At 31.1% G+C, this 26,158-nt stretch overlaps 1 protein-coding gene and 1 long non-coding RNA gene across 5 annotated transcripts; one reads left to right on the top strand and one right to left on the bottom strand.

The window, feature by feature from the left end:
- The first annotated feature begins 1,485 nt into the window (after positions 1-1,485).
- On the top strand, positions 1,486-7,938 carry LOC149032997 (uncharacterized). Its single transcript, XR_016176164.1, has 2 exons — positions 1,486-4,910; positions 4,999-7,938. It is a non-coding gene; the product is annotated as an uncharacterized LOC149032997 (long non-coding RNA).
- On the bottom strand, positions 6,630-26,096 carry LOC107072469 (uncharacterized). 4 transcript variants are annotated; one of them, XM_015332443.2, is made up of 12 exons: positions 25,777-26,094; positions 18,240-18,278; positions 16,819-17,046; positions 16,104-16,192; positions 15,691-15,980; positions 10,793-10,831; positions 10,566-10,610; positions 9,371-10,261; positions 8,919-8,988; positions 8,604-8,819; positions 8,283-8,526; positions 6,630-8,103 (listed from the first exon to the last, which is right to left on the bottom strand). In XM_015332443.2, exons 1-12 carry the CDS (start codon positions 25,849-25,851, stop codon positions 7,945-7,947), a joined length of 2,385 nt encoding a protein of 794 aa, XP_015187929.2. In that variant the 5' UTR covers positions 25,852-26,094; the 3' UTR covers positions 6,630-7,944. The 4 variants fall into 4 exon arrangements, with proteins under 4 accessions (XP_015187929.2, XP_089027467.1, XP_015187939.2 ...); XM_089171341.1 differs by lacking the exon at positions 16,819-17,046 and having other exon boundaries at positions 25,777-26,096; XM_015332453.2 differs by lacking the exon at positions 10,793-10,831.
- Positions 26,097-26,158: the final 62 nt, after the last annotated feature.

Raw genomic sequence — 26,158 nt, 5'->3', positions numbered from 1 at the left:
CGCTTGACCTGCTTTAATGGACAGACTCAAGGTACTTGCGAAATAAAAGCTGCCTAAGATGGACCAGATCCTAGACAAATTAGCTTAGAATTAGCTACGTAGTACAGGTAATCATAATTATACTAAAATATACATATAATTCAGATATATTTGATATATAAACTAATTTATATTATTTACCCTGGTACATTAAAATAAATTAAACATTAAATAAATATAAATAATATTATAATATAAATGAATATAATAAATTAACTTGTTAATTGCATATATGGTTCAAAGTTACATCAGGAATTGCATTTTTTTCAGCATGACACATGTATTTATCACATTACCAAAAAATTATCTTTCAAAAATGACGTATATATGTGTCATGAACAATTAACAGATTGTATCATATTTATAATAAATAATAATACAATAATTAATAAATAAATCCATAATTGTATTATTATCTTCGAAAGTATAGACTTTTTTTTACCAACGAATAACCGGATATACGACGAATGCAAAATATAAATCGAGTAAAACGCTTTAATCTATTTTCGATCGATTTTAAGTCGTAAGATAATAAAACTATCGTAAATATTTTCGTTTCCAAGCGAAGAATAATTAAAGTCAGGCTTATCTATCTCGAACGAGTAGTTTTATGTTCGTTTTTAAACTCTAGGAACGTGAGTGCCTCTGTATTTCTTCATAATATATATCTTTTAGAAAAATATTGGAAGGTTGTAAACATTAGATCTTGAAAAACCAAGATGAGTTGTTAGTGTCTAATAACAAATGGAATACGAATTTTCCATTGCCTTCTCTCTCGCGACAAAGATATCCAGCAACCTTGAGCTGCTTGAGAAGTTTTTCTAGCGGAGCAACGAACATACATTGGATATTCGATATTGAGGTTAAAGAAGTGATTCATTCGTCAAGGTCATTTTTCGAAATATAAAGAAAATAACACCAAATTTTTTTGATCGTTCTAAATATTGTATACTTTTAATTTAAAATCAATTTATATATTCATCTTTTCCTAGACATTTCGAGTTAATTTGGGGAAGAAAAATAAGTTACAAGCTTGTGAAAATACATGCTTAATTAAAAACCTAAAAAGTTCTTCTTTTGAAAATGAGTAATTGTTTCATAAAGTCAGACAGAAATTTATGGTTTTTCCCCACCATTATATGTTTCCAAGTATCTAAAAATTAAGATCGATTAGATAAAAATAGAAAGTTCTAATAAATGATTTTGACGTACGAAACTGATCAATTATAGTAAAGATAAAAATTAATAAAAAAAAAAAATGATATTATTTCTAAGTATAGGTTAACAAATGCAATGAAACAAAATTTTATCATATTCATTTTTTTTCCCAAGGATTCTTATAAAATAAAACTCATCAATCGTGAAATTAAATTTCTTTCAACGTTTTGATTCAGTTTACTGTCATAATTACCTGGTATGAACATTTATATGATAAAATAGTAAAATTAAATTTGAGAATTTAAATTTCTAGGGACATTTTCAATGCGATGGCAGAGAGAGTGCGCCTGTGAACCCTGAAAGTCTATAAGCTGCCGAAGAGTATTTTTGTCCGTGGATATTATCGATTGCATATACCCTGCTGCTCCACTCTCTTTCTCTTTCTCTTTCTATTCCACCCACGTCTTTTCCTCTTCGGGTTCTTTTCTTTCTTTTCTCTGATTCATATACAGCCCGAAAGACTTCAAGACAGACCAATGTACGTACTCCTTTCGTTTTCAAAGATAACACATGTTTCATAATTTCCTAGCAGTACTATTTGTACTTTATTGTTAGTTTACGTAGAAAAATTATGTATGCTAAAAAGAATGAGAAAAAAATAAAGAAAGACGGGGAGAGGAGAACAAAGATAAAAATTGGAGAAAAGAAAAAAAAAGATTATTCTTATATTCATCGATTCGCGATTTATTTTCATTTTATTAGAAATGTCTACACATTGATCACATTCATTTTTATTATTCAATATTTTATAAAATAACAGTTAATTTTTTTATCTCAACAAATTCATAGTTTTTTGTTTCATTATAAACTTGTCACATTACGCACGTCATTATCTATTTTTATACTTAAATCTATAATTGTAAAATGATTAATATCATATATAAATACTTAATGAATCAACTGTACCAATACCAAACGAAAAATAACAAACACATACAACTCATACCTACATAAAAAAGAACTATCATTATCAGTCATTTTTCATTGATAAAAAATAATGCAAAAGTTAAAAGGAAAGATTGTGAATTATTGATAAAGTATTGAAAAACAATTTCGACATTTTCCATCGATTCTCTCCTATTGGTTGGCCATCAAGCAACCGAAGTCATTTCGAAAACATGAACAGGGCCGTTCCCTGTCCTCCTTTTTCTCTGTTTTAAAGATAATACTTGGATATTCCAGGGATAGGAGAAGAAAAAGCTTCTTTAGAAGGAGATCAACTGGAATTTCAGCGATTTGTTAGCTACTTGACCGCATCACTAATCTATAAATAGTCGAAATAATCACGTGATACCCTCGCATACCCGATTGCACACGTGGACATACATAAATAAATAGCATGTTTCTACGTGACGTCGTACTTTCAAATTGCGATCGACGCCGATCGAGAGTCCTCCCACACCCCCTTTATCCTCCTTCACCAACTCTTCATTCTACTCTTCTTATTCCCTCTTTCCTCTTTTCCCTCTTAACTTGTCTTCCAACTCCTGTCGAACTCCCTATCGATGTTTCAAATTATGTCAATGCATATCGATCGTATCTTTAATCTTCACCATTATCACCAACCAATCAAATCAACCGATGCATTCTTATTCTTTTGCAATAAACAAATTTGAAGGTTATTCTTTAATCAGGGTTTGTTAAATGCCAAATTCGTTTTGTGCACAATGATTCAGGGGTTAACTTGTTTTCACATGATGAATTACATTTATTCTTTCAAGATGTCAGAAGTAATTTAGGAAATTGAAGAATTTCGTGATTGGTTTTAATTTTTATTTAGTGTTTCCAAAAAATGATTAGTTATTGCAGTATAAATTAACAGAAATATTTAAGATGATAAAAATTAGGTATATCTTTGTTTTAATTATATCCATATATGTAAAGAAAATTTCTATTCCTTGTATGGTTCGATAAAAAAAAATCTTTGTCCTTTTCTCTTTTACGTTAACGCGTTTTCTTAGTTCTCATTCGAGAATCTTTAAAAGCTTTAGGCTTTCAGTTTCGGTCCTAATAGTCGCTAAAAGCGTCGTCCATTGGCAGTCAAAATAAAAAGAGTATGCAACCATGTCATTTTTAGCGATCACACAAAGAGTATTAGCACGGAGAACGTTATAAAAATGTATTGTCTTTCTTTCCAGAATATATCTTTTTTTTATGTCATTTATTGGTTGGTAATTACAGTATTATTTATGTACATTTATCAAATATATTTTTGGTTTTATCGTTAAGGATGATGGATCAAATATAACATCTATTGTGTTCACCGATCATCTTGAGATGAATATGTCTCGCAAAGTGAGATTATACTTTGAGGATGAGGAGCCTAACGCCAACTTGGCACCAAAATGGTGGAGGTTTAGAGGGTCGAAGGTGGCACGCGTTTCACGGCTAGGACCACTGGCGTAAAAATATTTTTTTCTCATCATATTTTATCCTTAAAAACAAAGTAAATAATTTATATAAGTTTATATAAAATTGAAAGAATTTTTCGAAATATTTTAAATACTTCTTTCTCGTTTAACAATGTTTATTGTGCGGTAAGTTTAATAAAATACTACTCTGCGAAGAAAAGGTCATAATCCTTTTTAAAAAGAAATATTTAATTAGAAATAAAATCTGTGAATCATAATAAATCGAAATCATTAAAAAAAAAAAATAGAAATAAAGAAAAATCGAGAAGATTAGTTTAAAAATTTATAGGTTTAGCTACGCCATTGAACCTTTGCCACTTTGAACCCGCAACGTGTCTCTCTATCTCTGTCTCTCCTTTCTTTCCCCCCCCCCAGAAATACACCCCCGAATGACGTCATAGGAAAACGGCCTGGCGCCAGCGCAGCCCTCGGACTGACGTCAACTCCCGACCGATACTACTACTACTACTACTACTATTTATTACTACCATATACTACTATTCCCTGTTAGCTACGAAACAAAGCCCGTTGGCCCGGCAACTTTCGCAAACTTTCTTTTGTGGTAAAAATCCATGTCTACTGATATTTCAATGATATAAGGGGGGAGTATAAAATAATAGGTAAATTCAAATGGATAGAAAAAGCTTAAACGATTGCGAGTTTTTTGCCGATTTTTTGTTCATGATCGGCCGAAATGGTCCCTTCTTTTTTTTTTGCTTTTAATAACAAAGCGTATTTGCTATTTTAGATTTGCAAATAAATGAAATGAAATTGGTTTCAATTTCTTATGGTAGATTGTAGTTATAACTATAGTTTGAAAACTTTCTTTATGTATATTTATATACCCATTAAAGTACATAGATGTATAGACCTTTCTCTCTCTCTCTTTCTCTCTCTCTCTTTCTTTTGATATGTATATACATATATATATATAGATATGCTCTCGTTTGCGTTTCTACATTGGGCTTACATCCACAGGCCGTTATCTATACGATTCATTGTCAGCGATGCGTAGCAACGAGCTTATGGACGGATCTCTCTTTTTATTGTCGCGAGAATGACGTCAATGCTCTCTAATCTTGGCACTCACTTCCGAAAATTATAATGCCCACATCGATGATGTGCGGCATTTTGCGATCTTCATCGGCAGTGTTTCTGAATCATTATTCGTTTCCTGATTTCGACCCTCACATCTTTTTCGAGTTATGCTACCGTTACGTGCTTTATATTATATATTAAAGTGTAGGTATACACATATGTACATTTACGATGTCTTATGTATTGGATATATATAGTATATATGTAAATATTCAAAAGGGGAATCTCTTAGTATTAGTTTGCTCTCGAGATACCAATGAGCTTTTGAAAGAAGGGAATATGATGTCTTTCAATGTTACTATACCAATTGATAGAAGGAGGGAGAAGCCTTAAGACTTTCTAAGATAGGAATTTTCCTAATGTAAGATATATATATTTAGTTTTCGCGATATCTTCTATCTGACGTTAATAACATCATTCTTATTTATCTTTTTGTTTACAATGCACTTTTAGTTTGTCTGCATAGATTATATATAAATCTTCAACCCTATTATTGGCTACCCGTTGTACAGTGTTTCACACTGTTGGCTGTGTCTCAGATACGAACAAAGTAATTCTTTCGAAATCTAATGAAAATCGATAAACAATTACTATGATGTTTACTTTAGCTAATTTAAATATATCTATAAAAGTAAAAAAATGAATGAAGGAAATGCGAAAAAGGTGAAGGTATACGTGGTGTACATTATTAGGTAACCAAGATAGTTCGTGCCGTTTCTAGGTTTCTCTATCATTTAACTTTATTGATTAAAACGGCACGAACTTTCTTGGGTTACCTGATATTAATTAAAAATATATTTATATATATGTATAATATTTTATGATATCAGGTAACCAATAAAGTTTATACAGTTTTTAGGTTTCTCTATCATTTATCTTCATTAATTAAAAAGACAAAGAATATCGTACTTAAATTATGTATTGTATTATATAGTTTTCGCTAATATTAAACAAGCAAGAAAGTAAATGCCCTTTCAATCGATAAAAATATTAACGCGAGGAACGGCACGAATTTTCTTACCGTAATCCAAATCTATGTAATAGATGATATTATAATATTATTCGCCATCCGTGTTCTGAATTTTATTTTTTAATGACGCAAATCTAATGGTTTGTAACGGGTTGGAGTACATAGCGTCAACGTTAGAAGCGTCATCGTACCAAAGTTTCCTTTATCGATTCGAACCAAGCCGACCAGCTAGAGTCGAGGAAGATTACGTAACTGGTTGGTCTATATCAAGGTCGAAGGGTAAAACAACGAAAAAGCTCTTTGCAATCGGATGGTTTCATTTTTTTCTATTTTCTTTTTTCTTTTTCTTAAGGAAAGTAATTATTTTAAGCCGATCCTCTCTATCTCTCTTTTATTTTGTAACTAATAATTTTATTAAAAAATCTTATCGACGAATCGTTTGAATTACTTAGAGAACACTGTGTTTTAATAAAAGGGGTTATAACAATTTGTTGGAAAAATGAAAAAAAAATAAAAAATAATTTTTTGTATATATACAATCTGTAAAAACAAAATTTTAAATTAATTTTTTGCTAGAGAAAATAAGTTATTTGAAGATAAAAGGGAAAATGCTCACGATAAAACAAATAATTTACTTTAATCTCTTTTTTATTAAACATTTTTTGTATTATTTTTTGTTTTTGTTTTTTATATTAATAATTACGAGAATCAGATCTTCGAATGATAAAGAAAAAGGAGTAGAAAAAAAAAGATGATGTTTAATTTGATTTGTAATAAGATTTATTGATATAGTTATAAATAACATAAACGTTATCTGGCAATATAAGTATGAAATATTTGGCGTAATAAATCGTTGATCAGTTATGTAAATTTAATTATAAAAAAAAAACACGTAAGAATTTCAATCTATGTTTATTGACGATTGTTTTTATGTATTAACAATTTGTTAACTCGTACATTTGCGATTGAGCTTTTCGTTGCATCGTATGCTTTAACACACAATTCTAATTATAATTATAACATGTAAACAAATAAGAGATGCTTAATTGTTGCCGTATGTTTCTAAATATATTTCTAATTATTTCTAATAAATAAATATATATATATATATATATATATATATATATATATATATATATCTTTTTTGTCGTTCTTATAATCTTTCGATTAAAATCTATACGGAAAACTAAGCTGCCACGACGCATCGGCATATCATCTTTTTTTATTTTTTTTATTTAATATATTCATATAATAAATAATACTAGAAATTAGCTTACATATAAGCGACAGGTCAAAAATGATTATTTAAATACAGACTCGTAGTTTAACATGTTAATTAAACCATCCAATTAAAACAATCTTTCTGACTCGTTGACGAATTTATTGCAAGTTTGGATTTATATAGAACACGAGAGATTAAATAAATAAAGGATAATACAAAAAACGAATGATATTTAGATACAATGTAAATATGAAATAAATATAAATATGCATCTCGATCCGATAGGATATATATTTTATCTTTTTTTCGTCACTTTTGTTAGCAACGTTCAACGATATTCTTCCTTCTATATTTCTTTTTCTTTTTTTTTTACAACAATTTAATAGGATCGTTTAAAAAATTTTGTTCATTGGAAAATCGATGCCAAGGACCATATAAATTCATTGATCTTGTGCCACAAGTGATTTAGGTCGTTTATCATAATTACGATCGGTCGAACGTTGCATTAGACGTATCCTGCGCGCGTTCCCCTCTTAAATATTCTTAATACATGCACTCACGCATGCATATTTATTTATGTAATGCATCGACAATGAAATAAATAGTTATGCGAATGATATGTATGTTTTTCTGATTTGACGATACGATTTGAACAGAAAAAATATATTAATAAATAATCATAATAATAATAGTTATAAACTATTTCGTCACATTTTTTTTGCGAATAATTAGTCAAATTAATATCTATTAAATACATACATACACGTATGTACGTATTTGACGTTTATAAATCGATTAAAATCGTATCGCGAAGTCTTATTTATATTATGACAAGAGAAATGATAATAAATTTATGCCGAAAATATTGTTAATCATAGCGCAAAATAAAAAGTGATATTACTGTAATAAAGGAACATCATCCGGCGTTTAGGGTGTTATTCGCGATAGGAAATAAAAAGATAGAAAGAAAAGGAAAAAAAGTAAGATTAGGCTTCTTCGTCAGGCCACACAAAATCTTCCTCGATTTTGGCAGTACCTCCGCTGGATATTGGTCGTGATTCTGAACATTCTGTTTCCGAAAGAACGAATGGATCCACGATTACTTCTTCCACTTCCTGACAATCTTCTTCATTTTCTTCTTCAATCTGAAACAAAATAATACAACCTTGTGTAATGATTGTTTAAATTTTACCATATTTTCTACATCATAAAGCATAAATATTTTGGTTCAATTTCTTGCGAGCATCATCAATCACGGATTAATTTGTCTACAAAATTGATCAGATTTAAATACTCGAGTAATAAGTAATGTTTGTTTATTTACCCTGGTGTCTTCATCTGATTGCACTTCGTATGGTTTCTCCTCCAATTCCTGATCAGTTATTGGGGTGAAAAGATGATCTTCGCGGAAAGAATCGATATCCTTTTTATCATTGTTAATACCACGTGCCACTTCAGCCAATCTTTCTTCTCTTTCTTGCCTTTGACGAATTTCTTCTGCACGTTCCTCGATCAGCATCCTTTCTTCTTCCTCCATCAAAGCTCGAAGTTTTTCCGCATTGATTTGTCTGAACAACAAAACCAACGTTCAAATCGATACATTTCTACTTGTGTGTGTGTTTTTTAATCATTATTTGTTTCTTACCTTTCAGCTTCTTCCAAACGAAGTAACTCGGTACGTTCTTTTTCCAATTTTTCTTCTTCTATTTTTCTTTCGGCTTCTGCCCTCTCAACCTCGAGGATTTCATTGATGTGAGCTTTTCGATCCAAATCAATTTCCACAGCTTCCCATGCCTTTTTTTCCTCCAATTCTAATCTCGTCCTTTCATCTTCCGCAGCTTTTCTTTTCTCTTCTTCGGTTCTATGTTTCAAATAATTAATAATAAATAAATATATATTCGAATTTTATCTGTTTTCTTCAGAGATTATTTTTTCAATTGATACGTGGTAAATTATTTACCTAGCTTCTTCAGCAACTTTACGCAAATATTCTTCTGCTCTTCTTGCCGCATCTTGTTTTCCTTGTTTCACTGTAACAATTTCGCATTGTCTTTTGAATTTGTTTTACTTTTGATGGATCTAAAAATCTTATTATATTATAAAATTGATTTTGATTTTATTTATCTTATAAATAATAAGATTTGCATATAATAGATAATGTTTATTAAATTTTTACACACATAGGTACAAACATATTTCAAAGTAGGAAAGTTAAATATACACATTTGACGTGACATTTGAAACATAACGAAGGATATGATCTCATTTTTGGTAGACTCGACACAAAATACATTGAATCGTGCAAAAGATTATTTTAGAACGAAATATTTGCTCCAATTTTACCTAATATTTTTCGATATCAAAAGATATATTTATTAATAAACATTTCGAAATATATTTATAAACACTTACCTTCTTCAGTCTCATCTTCTGGTTGATCCTTTTCACTTACAAGTTCAGAACTCGCAGGAGTAGCTTCAACTACTTCAGGTTCCTCAACGGGCTTTGCTTCTACTTCTAGCACAGTTTCTGGTTTCAATTCTTCTATAAACTCTGGTACATCTACAGCAGTTTTGATTACTTCTGGTTCCACTGTTGATTCTACCGTTGGTTCTACCGTTGGTTCTACCGTTGGTTCTACCGTTGGTTCTACTATTGGTTCAACTGTTGGTTCCACTTTTGATTCCTCTATTGCTTGCACTTCAAGTTTGGTTTCAGGAACATTTTCTGGTTCCTTTACCTGTGCAACTTCAGGCTCAGCTGGTACATTCTTTGAAGGCTCCTCTTTTGCAGATTCTTGTTTAGGAGGTTCCTCTATAACTTCTACTGGTTTAGGAGCAGGTTCTGCAGATTCCACAGGAACTGCTTCTACCTTAACTTCTTTCTCCTTTACAGATTCTGCTACCAATTCTTGTTCTTTTGGAGGTTCCTTCACAGGTGCTTCCTTTGTTTTAGATGTTTCTGCACTTTTCTCTGCTTCTTTTAATTTTTTTACCTTTGATTCCTTAACTGCTTTAGCTTTTGGCTTAACTTCTTCTTTTACAGGTTCTTCTACTACTACATTCTTTTCTTCTGCTACTGATTTGATTTCTTCTGGTTCAGGTTTCTTCTCTTCTACTACAGGTTTAATTTCTTCTGGTTCAGGTTTCTTCTCTTCTTCTACAGCTTTCTTCTCTTCTGCTATAGGTTTAATTTCTTCTGATACAGCTTTCTTCTCTTCTGCTACAGGTTTGATTTCTTCTGGTTTAGATTTCTTCTTTTCTTCTGCTGCAGTTATCTTCTTTTCCGGTGTTGGTTTAACTTCTACGTATATTAACGCGTAGGGAAACACGGAGGTATATAGATTTATTAAAAGGGGTATCATCAGGAATAAAGATATCATAAATAGAAAGAGATAGATAAATAGATAGATAGATAGATAGATAGATAGATAGATAGATAGATAGATAGATAGATAGATAGATAGATAGATAGAGAGAGAGAGAGAGAGAGAGAGAGAGAGAGAGAGAGTGTGTGTTCTCTATTTCTTTTATTTTATTAGCGTTTCTATTAAAAACACTAATAAAATAAATAAATAAATCGCTTTTGAATAAGGATTTGAGCTTACCTCTTTTCACGATCGATTCGGTCCCTTCGGTTTCTAGGGCACGGGCTAGAATTTTGTGTAGAATGTCAGACACAGATACGTAGTTATACAATTAGTGTAATAATTTTATTGGAATGGAAGAAGCATTATATTCGAGATTTTCTTGGACAATAAGTTGGCACCGATGAACGAACGAACGAACGAACGCGATTATTATCTCATATACGAATGTATATCCAGTTACTAACCCTTTCTGAGTTCTCTCTCAGTCATCGGTTGATCCGGTGCTGCTTGCGTACATGAAACATAAATGATCGTTTAACGGGAGAAAGATCGAATGATAAATTGATGACTCATTTTCATAGCGAAAAAAGCGTGCCTTCTGCGAATCAAAAGCTGAGAAGAAAACAGCTTCAAGGGTAACGTCCAAGTTTAACAAAGCTTGAAAATTTGTTCGATCTATTATAATTAAATGCATGGAAAGGGTGGTGAACATAATTAAAAACATTTGAGTTTACTCTAATTATGTAAATACACGAATAAGTGCCGATTATTATGGCAATTAACTAATAGTGAGTTAAAAAAATTGCAAAAAAATCTATTCTACGATTTATTTTATAATATTAATAATTTAGATATAAAATAAATCATTTAAAATAAATTTTGGATATTTTTTGGACTCAGATTAGTTTATTGACATAATTGTCGAATACGTGTAAGATATTTTAAGCGTGTAGCAATAACACATACACACACACAAAGTTTCATGGCTCCTACAATATGTGTACACGATGGTGTGTGACAAATGAATGTTGGATTTCTAATGAACTTGATCAAAGTCGGAATCTTACGATATTACCGAAATGATTTTTATTCGATTGCGTATTAGCTTTTTGTTCGCATCACAAACTCGATCGTTATATTTCATCGTTGATCAGTCTTGATCGAATAGATTTTATCTTCTATTTCTTTTTTTGTCGTTATAATTATTACAATCAAGAATTAATAATTATCGTAAAAAATTCACGTGACACTCAAATGTATGCGAAATAAGATCATTAAAATAATATTCAAACAATATAATGTATAGGCATAAGCGTGTATAATATACATAATTACGTATTTATGTACTTATTATTAAAATTAAAGCTTATGCGTAATAGGCATAATCAGATGAATCAATAGAATGCATATTTTAACCTTTACTTTTTTTCGTGTCAATCAAGATAATCTAAAAAAAAATCACGGACGTGAGAGCAGCTCTATAATCAATCGTCTTTTTTCTTTTGTAAAATATATATTTCTTACTTTTTATTTATACGTGCAGTATAAATCGTAAAAGTAGATGAAGGTAATACAAATTTGTCGATTGTTTTATGACGACCTGCTTTCTTTTCCGCGTTTTCAAATTTATGAACAATAAAAAAAAACTCAGTAAAATACATACACGCATTTTCAGACCCATCGTATATGTTAGAATTTGTAACAGCTGATAAATTATCTTCCAGTTTGCGGAGAGATCAATGGATCACTCAATAACACTCTCCATGACTAATTAGCTTTCCTTGAGCTTATACGATTCTAATATATGTAATATTAATCGATATTAAATCGAATAATTGCAAAGCATGTGTAAAGAGAACTCTTACCTCAAACAATTTATTTTTTTTTGATCGATTCGTTCATTAGATGTACAACTCTTAAATTATTTAATCATAAATTAAACTTGAAAAAAGGATTGACAGTATATTTTTTGATTATCACGCTTTCCTCTCTGAAGATAGAAACTATTAAATATTTTTATTTATTTTTCGTAAGATATACATTAGAAGAAAAAACAAAATAAATAAAAATAAAACTTATGTTCGATCTGTGTATAATTTTTATTACAACTATTATCACGAGTATTATTAATTATATATTAGAATATCTGGATTATTATATTTCTTTTGATATTTGCCCTTTCTCTTTCTTATAGATTAAATAATAATTAAATATATTATGTTCGAATAATAAATAAATGAAAACGATCACGAACCTAGAATTATAAAGTAACTCAAGGAACTACGTAAATGAACAATAATATGCATGTATGTAATTCAATATTTTTTATCAAATATTTATCTAACTATTGTTATCATAATTTTCTAATCGTGACGTGTCTATTGGCGCATACAAATTACCCTAATGTGATTTAGAAAGATTAAGTTCTTAATCTTTCTTCCTAATATTTTTATTTAATCAATGTTTACGTTTTATTTCCTATACTCTTTATGTCAATTAAATTAATACGAAAAAATTATATTTCATAAAAATAATAAAACTTTTTTTGCAGGGGGAAAAAATATATATGTATATTCTAAGGTTCGCTAAACAAAAAAAAAATACGACATTAAAATAAAAACACATGGTTAAAAAATACACGAAAAACAACAAGATGTCACAAATCGGAATTGTTGCATGCACCAATAGAACAAATATTTTCTCGTCGACGTCCATACATATACATACGTATACATGATATATCATAAAAGAAAGAAATAGGACGGTTTAAAAATAATGAATTAAAAATATTAAAAGGATCGATCATTCTTCGTTTAAGTTTTCCTCTTCCGCCTCATCCACCTCGGGGCCCTTCTTTTTGGTTTTAGTTGGATCCTCGTAAAGTTCTGGAACACGATCCCTCCAGCCTTTGCCTGAAACGTTCAAAAAATGTCGCTCTGCTGGATCTCCTCCTGCTAATGCAGATTTTCGATAAGATCACTGAGAATCGCCCCAAAAAATAGTCTGTCTGAGTTGCGTGTTCCAGTTGGATCTAGATTTGTTTTTGAACATAGGTTTTGTTTTTTTTGTGTGCTCGGCCTCTGTGTGTATCTGTCTCTCTCTCTCTCTCCCTCTCTCTCTCTCTCTCTCTCATCTCTCATCTCTCTCATCCCTCTTTATCTCTGTTATACTGTGTTGTCATTACTGCAGCCGTCATTATTGGCGTCCCCTTCGTCGGAAAAAATTCTCCTCTCGATCTCGTTCTCGCTCTCGATCTCGATCTCGCCCTCGTTCACTTTAACGGTTCCACCGATCGCTCGTTTCCTTTTTAACGGTAAACCTTTAAACCCCGTATCGTACGCGTCATACACAAATATACATAAATAATGACTTATTCGAAAAATAATTCGCGTAGTTCGTTCGCGTTTCCTAATATTAATAATAATAATAAAAATAATAATGTTCGCTTTTTCTATTTTTATTCTTTTTTATTATTTCTTTTTTCTGCTTCATATGATTTCTATTCATTGGATTAGCATTTTCAATTATTTTCGATCGATTTTATATTTTAGAAATATTTTTTTATATCATTACTTTAAATCGTCGATATTACAATAGATTGTACACACACAAAAATATCAAAATATAACCCTAACACTACTTAAATTATACTGATCATTTAGTTCAGAAACAAATCTGATCAAAAATATTTGAAAAATACCAGACAAACAAATAGAAATAATTAAAAAAAAAAAACGAATTAAAAGTATCTTAAAAAGAAAAAAAATTAGTTAATAAACTCGTATAACATGTATACTACATATATATATTGCTACTACTACTATTACTACTACTACTACAAGAACAACATAAAATATACATATATAATTGTATGATTACAATGTCTCACACCGTCGTTCGCCATCTTACGATTATTAGACACAAAACGAAAAGAAATAAGAATTGGAAAAGAGACAGATAGAATAATAGGTACATATGTATATATGTATAAAATATAAATGTAAACGAGCGAGGAAAAATAACGAGGGGGGAAAAACATGAAAGAAAAAAAACATAATAAAAATCAAATTAACACACGTACGTCATTATTATCATCATCATCATCATCATCATAATCATCATCATATCATCGCCAGCCACAGCATAAACGACAATTTTTGTTTTAACATTCGGTGCCAATCTCAGTCCAAACAAAACAAAACAAAAAATAGTATGTATAATAATATTTATTTATATAAAAAGAAATGAAAAAATGGAGATACGAGCTTTGGGGGAGACAAGATGTAAAAAAACGAAAAAAGGTTCACACAGACAGCGTCCTGCGGCCGTCTTTTGTTTTTTTTTCTTTTTTAATTTTTCTTTTTTTTTTAATATTTTTTCATCTACTCAAAAATCATCTAGCCGAGACTCATTACCGATCTCTAACGAGTTACGAGAACAAAAGTTAAGTAATGAGGTTATGTTTTTATTTTTATTTTTTCTTATTTTTTTTATTTGTATTATTAAATAAGTTTTTATTTTTTAATTGACAGATTGCTTTATCATTCGTCACTCGTTAGAGCCAGTACGCAGATACTACAAGGATCGTCGATGCGATTGTCCTGTTGTTGAGTACAATTTTTTTTAAATTTAGATAAAAGAAATATTTATATACAGGATGATCTGTAACTGGTGGTACAAGCGAATAGAGGATAACTCTACATGAAAAAATAAATCGAAAATATGGAATAAAAATTTTTTGTTTGAGGCTTTGTTTTCGAGAAAATCGACTTTGAATTTTCGCAAAGTACGAGTGCACTTAATCATATCTCGTTATACCGGACCTACGAAATTTTCGTATAAGAATAACCTATATACATATATAATTTAATTCTGTAAAGTTCGTAGGGTATTTCTGAAAAGTTTGCAGGTCCGTTATAACGAGACATGATCAAGTGCACGCGTACTTTGCGAAAATTTAAAGTCGATTTTCTCGAAAAACAAAGCCTCAAACGAAAAGTATTTATTCTATATTTTCGATTTATTTTTTCATGTAGAATCACCCCCTTATCGCTTGTACCACCAGTTACAGATCACCCTGTATATCGTATACCATTTACATTTATTATTTCTATATCTATTGTTATAGTATATAAAAAAGAAAATCGTACTTATAGTGTCTACAATGTTTTAAATTATCAAATAAATACAAAAATATTGTTCTCATCTATGATAGGCAATCAAATAACTCAAATTACACGTCCTGCATAAGTAACGACAAATAAAAGGATAGATCAATCAACAGGACAAACACGTTCGAACTTTTTCTTTACTAAAATCTAATTGCTGCATTTACATAGATCAATGACCGATGATTACTCACAAGCTTTGGCAGCAGCCTGCCGATTTTTTTGGTAGTAGCTCAAAAAATTAACGTCGTTCTTGATATCGGATGGACGAAGATCAGCAACTTTGTAGTAGGGCCTCCTGATTGATTGGGGTTTGCCAGCGACGTATTTGACACACGCCAAATTTCCAAACTGTCCTCTTTCCGGTACATCATACCATGATACCGGTTCAGCATCCTTCTTCGTGTTGTTCTTACCGGATATTAATCGACGAACGTAATCACCACTGCGCATACGTTCCGGCACTATTTCCTCGACAAAATCGCTAAAATTTCACAGTCCTTTTACTTTAAATGTCTTTCGTCATGATTTTTTTTTTAATTTTGTTATTTTCTTTATTATGATAAATATTCGTATTCATTCGTTATGGATAGATTTGAACAAATACCTTGGAGTTGCACGAGGTATGTAAACGTGAACTCGTCGTAAAAGAGAATCCACTCTTGCACGTATTTCTTTGGCCTCGTCATCGAAGTACTGTGAATAGATGAACATAATAACGTAAGATTAATACGGATGTATAAAATAAATATCTGAGAGAGAGAGTATAGATTAATTGTTTGTCAATTTTCTAACAAATTACCAACGTTAATTTATTCATTTCTACAAATGATTAATTCTATCGATTTGTTTAAAAATATGTTTGATATTTTCATTTCTCTAATTCATTTATTTATGAGCATATAAATTAAATATTATTTTCTGCAAGGATAAAAGAAAATAAACACGTATTCCAGTTTATAGTTCTTACATGAAGAACTATTACGTTCTAATAATAAATTTCATTTATGTTAATCATCACTTTGATGATAAATAATAAATTTTATTTATAACATTTGATCGTGATCCCTAACGACGCGATTCCGCAGTTTGGATGAATGATGAAGAGAGTGATGATGGTATTTATTCCAATAGAAGACGATGACGATGACGACGACGATGATCGATGATCGATGATCGATGATGTATGGAAGATGAGAGAAAGAAAGAATAAGAGAAAGATAGGGAGAAAAAGAAAGAAAGAGAGAGAGACACGATTATTTGATATTTTCCTATCTTTCTCCCTCTCTCTCTCTCTCTCTCTCTCATGTTTGTTCACTTACGATGTGGTCCTTGGAATTTAAATAATGATCGGTGTAAGACCAGGTAGTGGGCCTTGGTAGATCACGTATCCTCTTGAGTTCAGCAGCAATCACGCTGGGTCGTACACGAGAATGTATTCTTATTGGTATCATCGAGCCAGCATAGTAAACATTATGGACCGGTGAATGGACTATGGTGACGAGCCTCTTGTGTGCAATGTAGGGCATTCGAGGAAGATAACCCCTCAACTAAATGTACACCAATTTGTCTCCTTTATTGTTCGATTTTATCGATTGATTTCACAACTTCTTAGTTTACTTGGTTTCTTTTTTTTGCTAATATTATTATTTTCTCTTCACAAAAATCTTGTTCTCGCCATTTATTTAATTTCATTCGTTTAAGTACAAGAGATGTTATGCATCTACTATGTATTTTTGGCAAATATTATGCATAAAGCGCTTATACACAATATATATATATATATATATATATATATATATATATATATATATATGTGTGTGTATGCACTGTTGTAAGCCATTAGAAATGTTGAGCATGTTGAGCAATATCGAACGTTTAAAAAGCCAATCGATGATGAAGACAAATGATCACTGGTGAGGTAATCAGTCAAAAATTGACCGAAATATTTACATATCCGTGATGAAAGTATGAACATGAAGCATAGATGAATGATCACGTTTAAATGCGAGCGAAAAAGCGTCGTTATTTTGCATACGATTGTATGTTTAAAAGATCAGCGTTAGTTGCGTAGCATAGTGAACAATAGAAGCTTATAGTTATTACATATACAAGCTCGTATATAATTAGCCATTGGCATAGGGATATATTGCATAGTGAACCTCTTCAAATTCATTGACGTCTTTTCTTTCTATTGAACTTGAAATTTTTTTTTCTAATAATACAATTTAGTCTAAAACACTCTATAATCAAATTAAAATTTATATCACAATATTAATTAACCCATTGACTGCCAACTACGAGATATCTCGAAGTGTGTGATGTAATTTTAGATTAATTACAAATAGTTATTTGCGTTAAGAATTATTAAAAAGGTTGAATAAAACATTTATGTGGGGTAAAAAACAATAATTTTCCATTATTGTAAATACCATTACAATATTATATATCAGTAACTTAATATTATTATATTTTTCAAAATTTAAGGCAAGACGCTCTAAATATGTTTGGCAGTCAATGGGTTAAATGATAATATTATCAAATTAAAAGCAAAATTAGTATCTTTCAAATTATTTAAATAATAACAATCCGAAACAAGGATATAACAATTTCAAGAGGTTCATAAAAATATCCCGAATTGATCCCAAAAATTCTGAGTTTCTTTTTCTATTTACTTTTTTGTAATTAGGAAAAATTTGGAATGGGTGCAGTAATTAAGCAATACCTGAATAATAACACTTACCTGAATAATAGTAGATAGTGGTAGGACAACAGGAGGAGTCTTTTGTCCGTACAAGCATACGATCGATACGATAGTTGTAATTAATGGATTATACGACGATTTCCAGGAACGGAAGTGGTATTGCCGAATACCCGTTGGCGATGGTCAGAATATGGCAATAGTGTTGTTGTTGATGATGGTAGTTGTGATGGTGGTTGGTGTTGGTGGCAATGGCGACGGCGGCGGCGGTGGCGGCATGGGGACGAGGGTCACATGGGAGGCAGAATAAATAAAAATAAGAAGAACGACACTCGGTTAGTGACTTAGGCAGCTTGTGCTTTGGCATAATAACGTGTGCCTCATGGTTTCTGCTTTATCCATGGTTTTTATATAATAAATATAACAAATCATAATTTACATATATTTCTTTGTTTCTTTTGTTTGTTTGTTTGTTTGTTTGTTTGTTCGTTTGTTTGTTTGTTCGTTCATTTTTTATCCTTTCACATTCTTTTATTATTTATTTTTTTGGTCGTTTTCTGCAGTTTCGTTTCATTTTCATTTTTTCGTTTTGTATTCTAAAATCTATTGTTCGCACTCAGTTTTCTTGTCTATCCTTATGAATACGATCGCATATGCTAATTGTCAAGTAAAAGAGAAAGAGAGAACGAAAGAAAGAAAGAGAGAGAGAAAGATAGAAGAGGGATCAGAAAGGAAAGCAAAGCGAGAGAGAGAGATAGAGTGAGGTGGTGTGTGTGAGGGGTTGGTATGAAAAGTAGAGCAGCGAGGAGGCATGTCATGTATCTAAAAATGTATCTATCTAATTTGGCCGATTCTCGCGTTGTGTGTCCAACGAGATCGATGAGTCGTGATTTATTAGAATCCTTTCTATTATTAGTTTAATGTTATAATCATTTTACGATTAGTTATTATATATTTTAGAGTTAATACAGTATTTAATTAGCTCGATCAATTGTCTCTTCGATGACAAAAGATATATATATACACATCTACATAAATATATATAGATTTAATGGTTAGTTAAAATAAAAGTGTTTTATATAGAATACAAATTAATTCTTAAAATAAATAGATCGTCAATTTAATTAGCAAAGGATATAAGACAACGTTTCAATTTTCCATAATTCGATACACTTTTTCAATATAATTTTGTTTATTTTTCAATGTGGATACAAACTTTTCGTTATATATAATAATATATATTACGACATATTATGTATCTCTGTTTATTTAAAATGGTTAAATCACGCTATTTTCAATGACACACGATACATTAAAGCAAACTATTATTTTTTTTTTTAATATACTTCTAAATGCAACAAATATAAATAAACAAGATTTTCACAAAGAGATCCCCGTTAATACGAGATACACTCTAATTGTAAGTATATATAATATTATATAAACATCAATGATTGAAGTAACATGTTCATTTTCTTTTTCTTTTTTTTTTCTTTTTTTTTTGACAAACAAAAAAAATCCCTACGACAGTAGAGTACAAATAAATAAATACATGAATTTTGCGAACGAAATTTAATTAAGATTAAACGAATTAAAAACAATATACCATAAAAATGATACGTGTTGAGCCAAAGACGAAAAAGAAATAAAAGGGGGAAAAGGTTTGGGGGTGAGGAAGAGGGCTTCAGTAGATAAAATAAGAATTAAAAAAAAGGAATAAAAATAACTAGGAGATAAATTTTGTTTGAGGGGCTCAAACGTGAGGGTTGTTACATGGAGGAGGAATCACTTAAACGCGATAGGAATAGTGACGATAGGTGGAACCACCAGGTAAACGTCCGGATGTATGGGACTCGTAAGAGGAATGATAGCCTCCTGGGCCGCCGCCGGTTGTTGATCTAGAGGATCTTTCAGTCGAATACGATCCATAAGGTCCGCTTTCTCTCTTGACGACGTTCTCCTCAGTATAAGAAGACCTCTGAGGACGACGAGAGTAAGGATCCGCCGAGGAACTCGACGAAGAAGTGCTGGTGTTGGTGTACGCGTAACTGTAATGCTCTTGGGCAGACCTCAGGCCAGCTTCTGGGTAGTCACGTACCACGTAATGCCGAGGCGTCTATAGATTTGGGTTAGACAAGGTCACAAAAAAGCTACAACCAACCAATTTTAGCCCCCTTACTAGTCATTTTTTTATTTTCTATTTTTATTTTTTTTCTAATTCTTTTTTTTACACCCCCTTCTCTGCCCTCTACTTTTTTCCCCCTTTTTCTCTTTATCTCTTTGTCTCTTTTTCTGATTTTTTTTTCTTTACAATTCTCGAAACGATCGAGCGCGATATTAAAACTGAATAGTTCGTCTACCCAATCTCCCCCATCCCCTCCCTCCCCCCATCCTTTTTCGATATCCTAGCCCGACGAGCTTTATATAGTCTACCAGATCGATTTTTATCCTTTATAAATTTAATTCGTAATTTTCTACTCCCTGTCCAGCTCTTACATTGAACCGAGTGATTGATAGGACTCGTAGGATATTTACATTAAGGGGATTACGTTAGATTAAATAAGAAAGTAATAAATCGGTCAGTGTTTCGGATCGATTGCTATAGTCAAAAGGAAAGATCTGTCTATAGACACACAACGTACGGGCCAATTATAAACGCTCGTCGAGATATATATACATATATGTATACTAGACAGATTTATACATATATATATATATATATGTAAGTATGTATGCATTAATAATGTCTCCTTGCCGAAAAACATTCAGGGCATGCTCTCTAAACGTTAACGTTGAGTAACGTTAGGTGTGCCCTTGCCAAGAAATACACAGACGTATATATGCGCCCGTGAGCGCGAGCGCATGGTGTTCCACAGGACACTTACAATTAGAAATAAGCGTATGCTCTTAGTATTTCAAATGTTTTAATGTTTAACTTTGCGATCATGTTTGTATTGTGTGTTGCATGTGCATGTATGTGTAAATATTCATATTTGCGTGCGCAACGCACAACCCAATGCAGCAACTCGGTGTCTCGGTTCTCTTCATCAAAAGCAAAAGCAGTTTGTTTTATTATATTACACGTTGCCAGGCAAGATTAATTATTTAGGCCAAGTAATTTAACGTCTCATATTTTTTGTTTGTTTTCCTTACAATCTAATTCGCAGGTGTTATTTTTTTTTCGTTAAATTAACGCTCGTTGATGAGAAACGAATTCGACCAAACGAATTTGTATTATTTTAAATTATCTATTATTTTATTTCTCTATCACAGTGTAATACATGTATGTGTACGAATTTTTATGAAATAAAAAGAAAATATCATCTATCCTCTAAGAACAAACGTTACATAATTGAATAATATAATTGAAATATTATAAAAAAAAAATTTTAAATAAGAAGAAGGAACTCGAGTTATTATCGAAATAAAGTGACAAAGTTCTACAAAAAGTAATACAAATTGAAATGTACTGTACTAATATATAAACGGATATAAAGATATAGGTAAAATCGTTATTAAAGTATAAAGATATAATATTTGAAGATTGATATTCAGAAGCGGTACCAAGATGGCGTCTGCAGAGCCATAAGTATCTTAGTACGACCAGTAGCTGGTGCAAATGCATGTCTATGCGAACCGGCTGGTCTTGAGAGCACTCCCTTTTCAAATACATGCCCTTTAGTTGCTAACTCTGCAGCCGCATCCAAGTTAACCTTCGAAACTGTACCACCTTCTACAAGTTGTCTCGTATGTTCCTCCTTGGCTAGATTTTTTCCTCGAACGACACCCTCCTGCTCCTTAAGGGTTACGTATTGATAAAACTCCTTCTTAGGATCCTGCTTCTTGCGGCCCCAAACGGTGAATGGTTCCGGTACCAGGGATGGCCTTGGTACGAACGGTACCTTCTCCCAAGGAAACAAATCCGGCTTCTGCAACGGCGATCTTTCTTTCTTTCTCTCATATTTTTTTCTATTTTTTTATAGTCTCTCTCTCTCTCTCTCTCTCTCATCCCTCTCTTTCTTTTTATTAAGCCTTGCGAAACCTTTCCTTTCCTTTTCCCTTTTTTATAATATTTCTTTTATGTTCATTTTTCGTATTTCTTTTCTCTTCGTACTTTCGTTCGAAAAGCTTTGAAAAGATTTTCCTCAAAAGCTAGATACTCGTCTAGCTTTCTTTTCGATGTCTCCACTTCTATTACACTTTTCTCCGATTTTTTCTTTTTTTTGTAGTTAACATCATTTTATTATTGGAAGGAGAAATGCGCTATGTCCAAACTATGATTTTCTTCGACATTGTCATTGATATCGCTGACATGAGTCTATCGTGCTTTCATTTATTACGTTCGATTTTATTCTTTTCGTGTGTTGAATTTTTTTTATTTCTTTTTTATTTATTTATTTGATTTATTATAGCGAAGGTAGATAATTTCATAATGCTTAAATTCTACGACTTGTGGATTAATATAAATGATTTTTTTGTATCGGAACATGTGACTTTCTCATTCTTCCAAAAATAATTAAAACAAGATTGTTAATATCTGTATAGATAAAAGTTAAGAAAAAAGTTGAAAATGGAAAGGTTTATCGAGAAATATAATGAGATGAATATGAAAAAAGATAAAGAAAAAGAAATAATTCTTCTGATATTGAAAATTATCGAAAAAACATTTCCACGAAGTTCCAAGAATAAGAGAAACTCATGAAATAAATATAAAAAATAAATTTTAAAAAATGAAGATTTGATCTAATCTTGTAAATTATATAGAAAAGGATTTGATCAATTAATATTAAAAACATATGAATATATATTAAAAAAGTATATCCATTTGTTTAAAATATTGATCTAATCTTGTAAATTAAATAGAAAAGAATTTAATACAAAAAAAAAATAAAAAAAACTTTATGAAAATTAAAAACTAAGAATTGCTTAAATCTTATAAATTAAATAAAATGTTGAAGATAGGTAAAGAGACAAAGAAGAATGAATATTGTAGAAAGATAATATTTGGATAAAAGTTGCAATTAGAAAAAAAGAGTCATTCGTAAATTTCCGTGAGGATGAAATCGCGAGTAAAGAGAGAAACAGAGTTGTTCATGGTGGTGGGAGTCGACGTTAAAACGTCGAGGCTAAGATCGTCGGTGTCTAAATTAGGGCAGGGTAACGCAACACCGATCCTCGGAATCCCCTCTACTCATGTAAGAAGAAACGCGTCGGTTTAGAGAGTCACAGATAAAACAGCGAAAACTACGAAGAAACGTCGTGTCTTTTCTTATTCATAGAAACAACAAATTCCCGAAGTATTCCGATAAGATATTTTCTTTACATCTCACTTTTCCTCTTGCGAAAAGACGAAGAGAAAGAAAGAGATTGACATCACATCTTTGAAATTGTCAAAGACAATAAGGAATTTAGGTCGGATACTCGTGCCAATTCGAATCATCAGTCACACGTTGGAAATTTCTAATCAATCGAGTGTCTCGTGACGAAATGAAATCAAATTAAAAACAATAACAAATATTAATTTACAATTTTTTACATTTCGGATTGATAAAAATAATTCCCCCTCTCCCTGCCTCTAGCTCTCGTCTTTTTTCCTATTTTTATGAGAAATTTTATTCCTCCCATCGATCCGACCTATTTCATTGACATTTATATTCGTTTGTTTTTTTTTTCTTCTTTTTCTAAAGAATTTCTACTTCGAGTTCTTCTCTGAAAGATCGTCGACGAAATTAATTTTTCTACAGACTCATCCAAGATTTGCCGGGTCATCGGGATATCTAAGTTTAACGCTTGAAAGTCCCGGAAAATGGCTGCGACACTATTATTAGAATCACTTATGTGACTCTCATGCTCTCCAATACGCTATTTATAATGTTTTCAAATATTACAAATTTTATCAAAATAATATAAACTGTGAGATATATATATATAATAATCTCTTTTAGATCGCGTTCAATGTTCAATTTCATTCTACTAAATCTAAACAAAAAATAATCATTGATGAATCCTACCTCTTACACGAAGTATCATCCTTCGTTCATGAGAACAATTTTAAAACAAATCAAATTATAAGCACATCTTTTTAAAAAAAACAATGTTTTACATATAAAAACACACTCTAACTTTAAAAAATTGACAAATAAATGAACGTGATAAAAAATGAATAAAAAATTAAAAAACATATGTACCTTTTTTGTTTAACTTTACCAATTTCACGGTATGCACGTGTATATACAAAAAGAAACAAACATGAGTAGAGAAACGTTAGATACAATAAAATAGAAAGGAACAAATAGAAAGTAAAAAAGAGAGAGAAAGAGCAAACAAACAGACACTGTAAGGATTGGTGCTGTTGACAATTCGTGAAAATAAAACAACTCGTTGGATGAGTCGTATGATTCTTCAAAATTATCACATGAAATCCGTAAACTGGATGTTATTATGTCAATCAACAAAATTTGGCCCAATCGTATCGTTTTTCTTAAACGAGATATTATTTGATTTCGGCCAATCGATAAGCCCAATGACAACAAAAAAGAAGTCGAATTTCGAGACACCAAGTGCACGCATCGAGTTGAAAGAAAGGATGAAGATGACGGTTTGAATAGGAAATAAATAGTAACAAATAACAATGATAGTAGTGATCAAAAAAGGAAGTTGTACAGGAGGGTAATAAATAATAATAATAATGGAGATAGGAAAGTAGTAACGAATAGTAATAAAAGTTATTTTTGTATAGTTACGGAGTAAAGTGTATGGAAGTAGAGACTTCGAGAAATGTATCGAATTCGATCGATCTACGATTATTGTTATTATTATTTTTATTATTTACTTTTATATATCACCGTTGAGATCAAAATTTCGTGAACGCCGAAAAACCGTCATAAAAAAACAAATTGTCTTGAATTTGAGTTCGAAGCACTAATGGATCAACGTTTCGCGCTTATTAAAACATACGATTTTTATTGTAACATTTATTCTGTTTTATTTTTTTAATTATTCCAATACAACATAAATACACGTACAATTATTGATTTTCGATCGTTAAAAATACTTCCTAGAAAATTGACACAACAATGACGAGAGAGAAATGGTAAAAGGAAAAGTCAATTCAATTCGCAAGGCTTATACTCTAATAAATACAAATTCTATCTAACGAATACTCTAAATATTTTAACAATAATAATTTAGAAAAAAAAATAGGGAGATATATGTAAACTGTTTTTTCGCAAAACGTTGACCCGGGTCTAATATATCATTGAATTGTAAGTAGGTATAAAACATGTACACGTATAGACAAAAATATATAAAATAGTAATAAGAAAGGTTTTCTTTTTTAATTGAGAATCATATAAGCTGGCAACAACTCGGCCAGTAAAATTGTGTGTAATATCGCGCGATACTTTAAAAGAACAAAGTTAGTTTGGCATACAGGAAAACATTATTAAGTCATACTCGATCCCGCTCGATCGGTAAAATAATCCCATGTTTATTAGGATATTTATGTATATAATAAAATAAAATAAAACTGTACATATAAATTTCTACATAAATGTAAGAAAAATTATATTATACTGACCGTGACGCTGTAGGACGATGCAAGGGGCCTCGAGTAGGGTCGTCGGGTCGTGTAAAAGTCGCTTTCGTAAACCATTTTGCTTCCTTTTCTTTCTTCTTTCTTTAAATGAAATTCGTTAAATAAAATATCAACTAAGATATCTCGATAAAAAAATGATTAATTTCGATTGGTCGATTTATTGTTATCGTCTAACGAACGAGTTTTTGAATTTTGTAAGTCGTACGAATTCGACTTAAAGAGAATCTGCGTTCGCGATGGAAGTTCTTTCGGTTCTGATTCGAACCTTTCTGCGTGATGCTGCGATCGGCTTTTCTTAACTTCTCTTCTTCACCCTCTTCATCCTCTTTATCCTCCTTCTCTTCTTATTCGTGACGCGTTTGAG

This window comes from Polistes dominula, unplaced genomic scaffold, assembly GCF_049000335.1.
Source record: "Polistes dominula isolate Pdom_NZ unplaced genomic scaffold, Pdom_raw_medaka contig_31, whole genome shotgun sequence".
Lineage (NCBI taxonomy): Eukaryota > Metazoa > Arthropoda > Insecta > Hymenoptera > Vespidae > Polistes > Polistes dominula.
The sequence above is the reverse complement of the archived record's forward strand: the minus strand, read 5'-3'. Positions and strand labels throughout refer to the sequence as shown.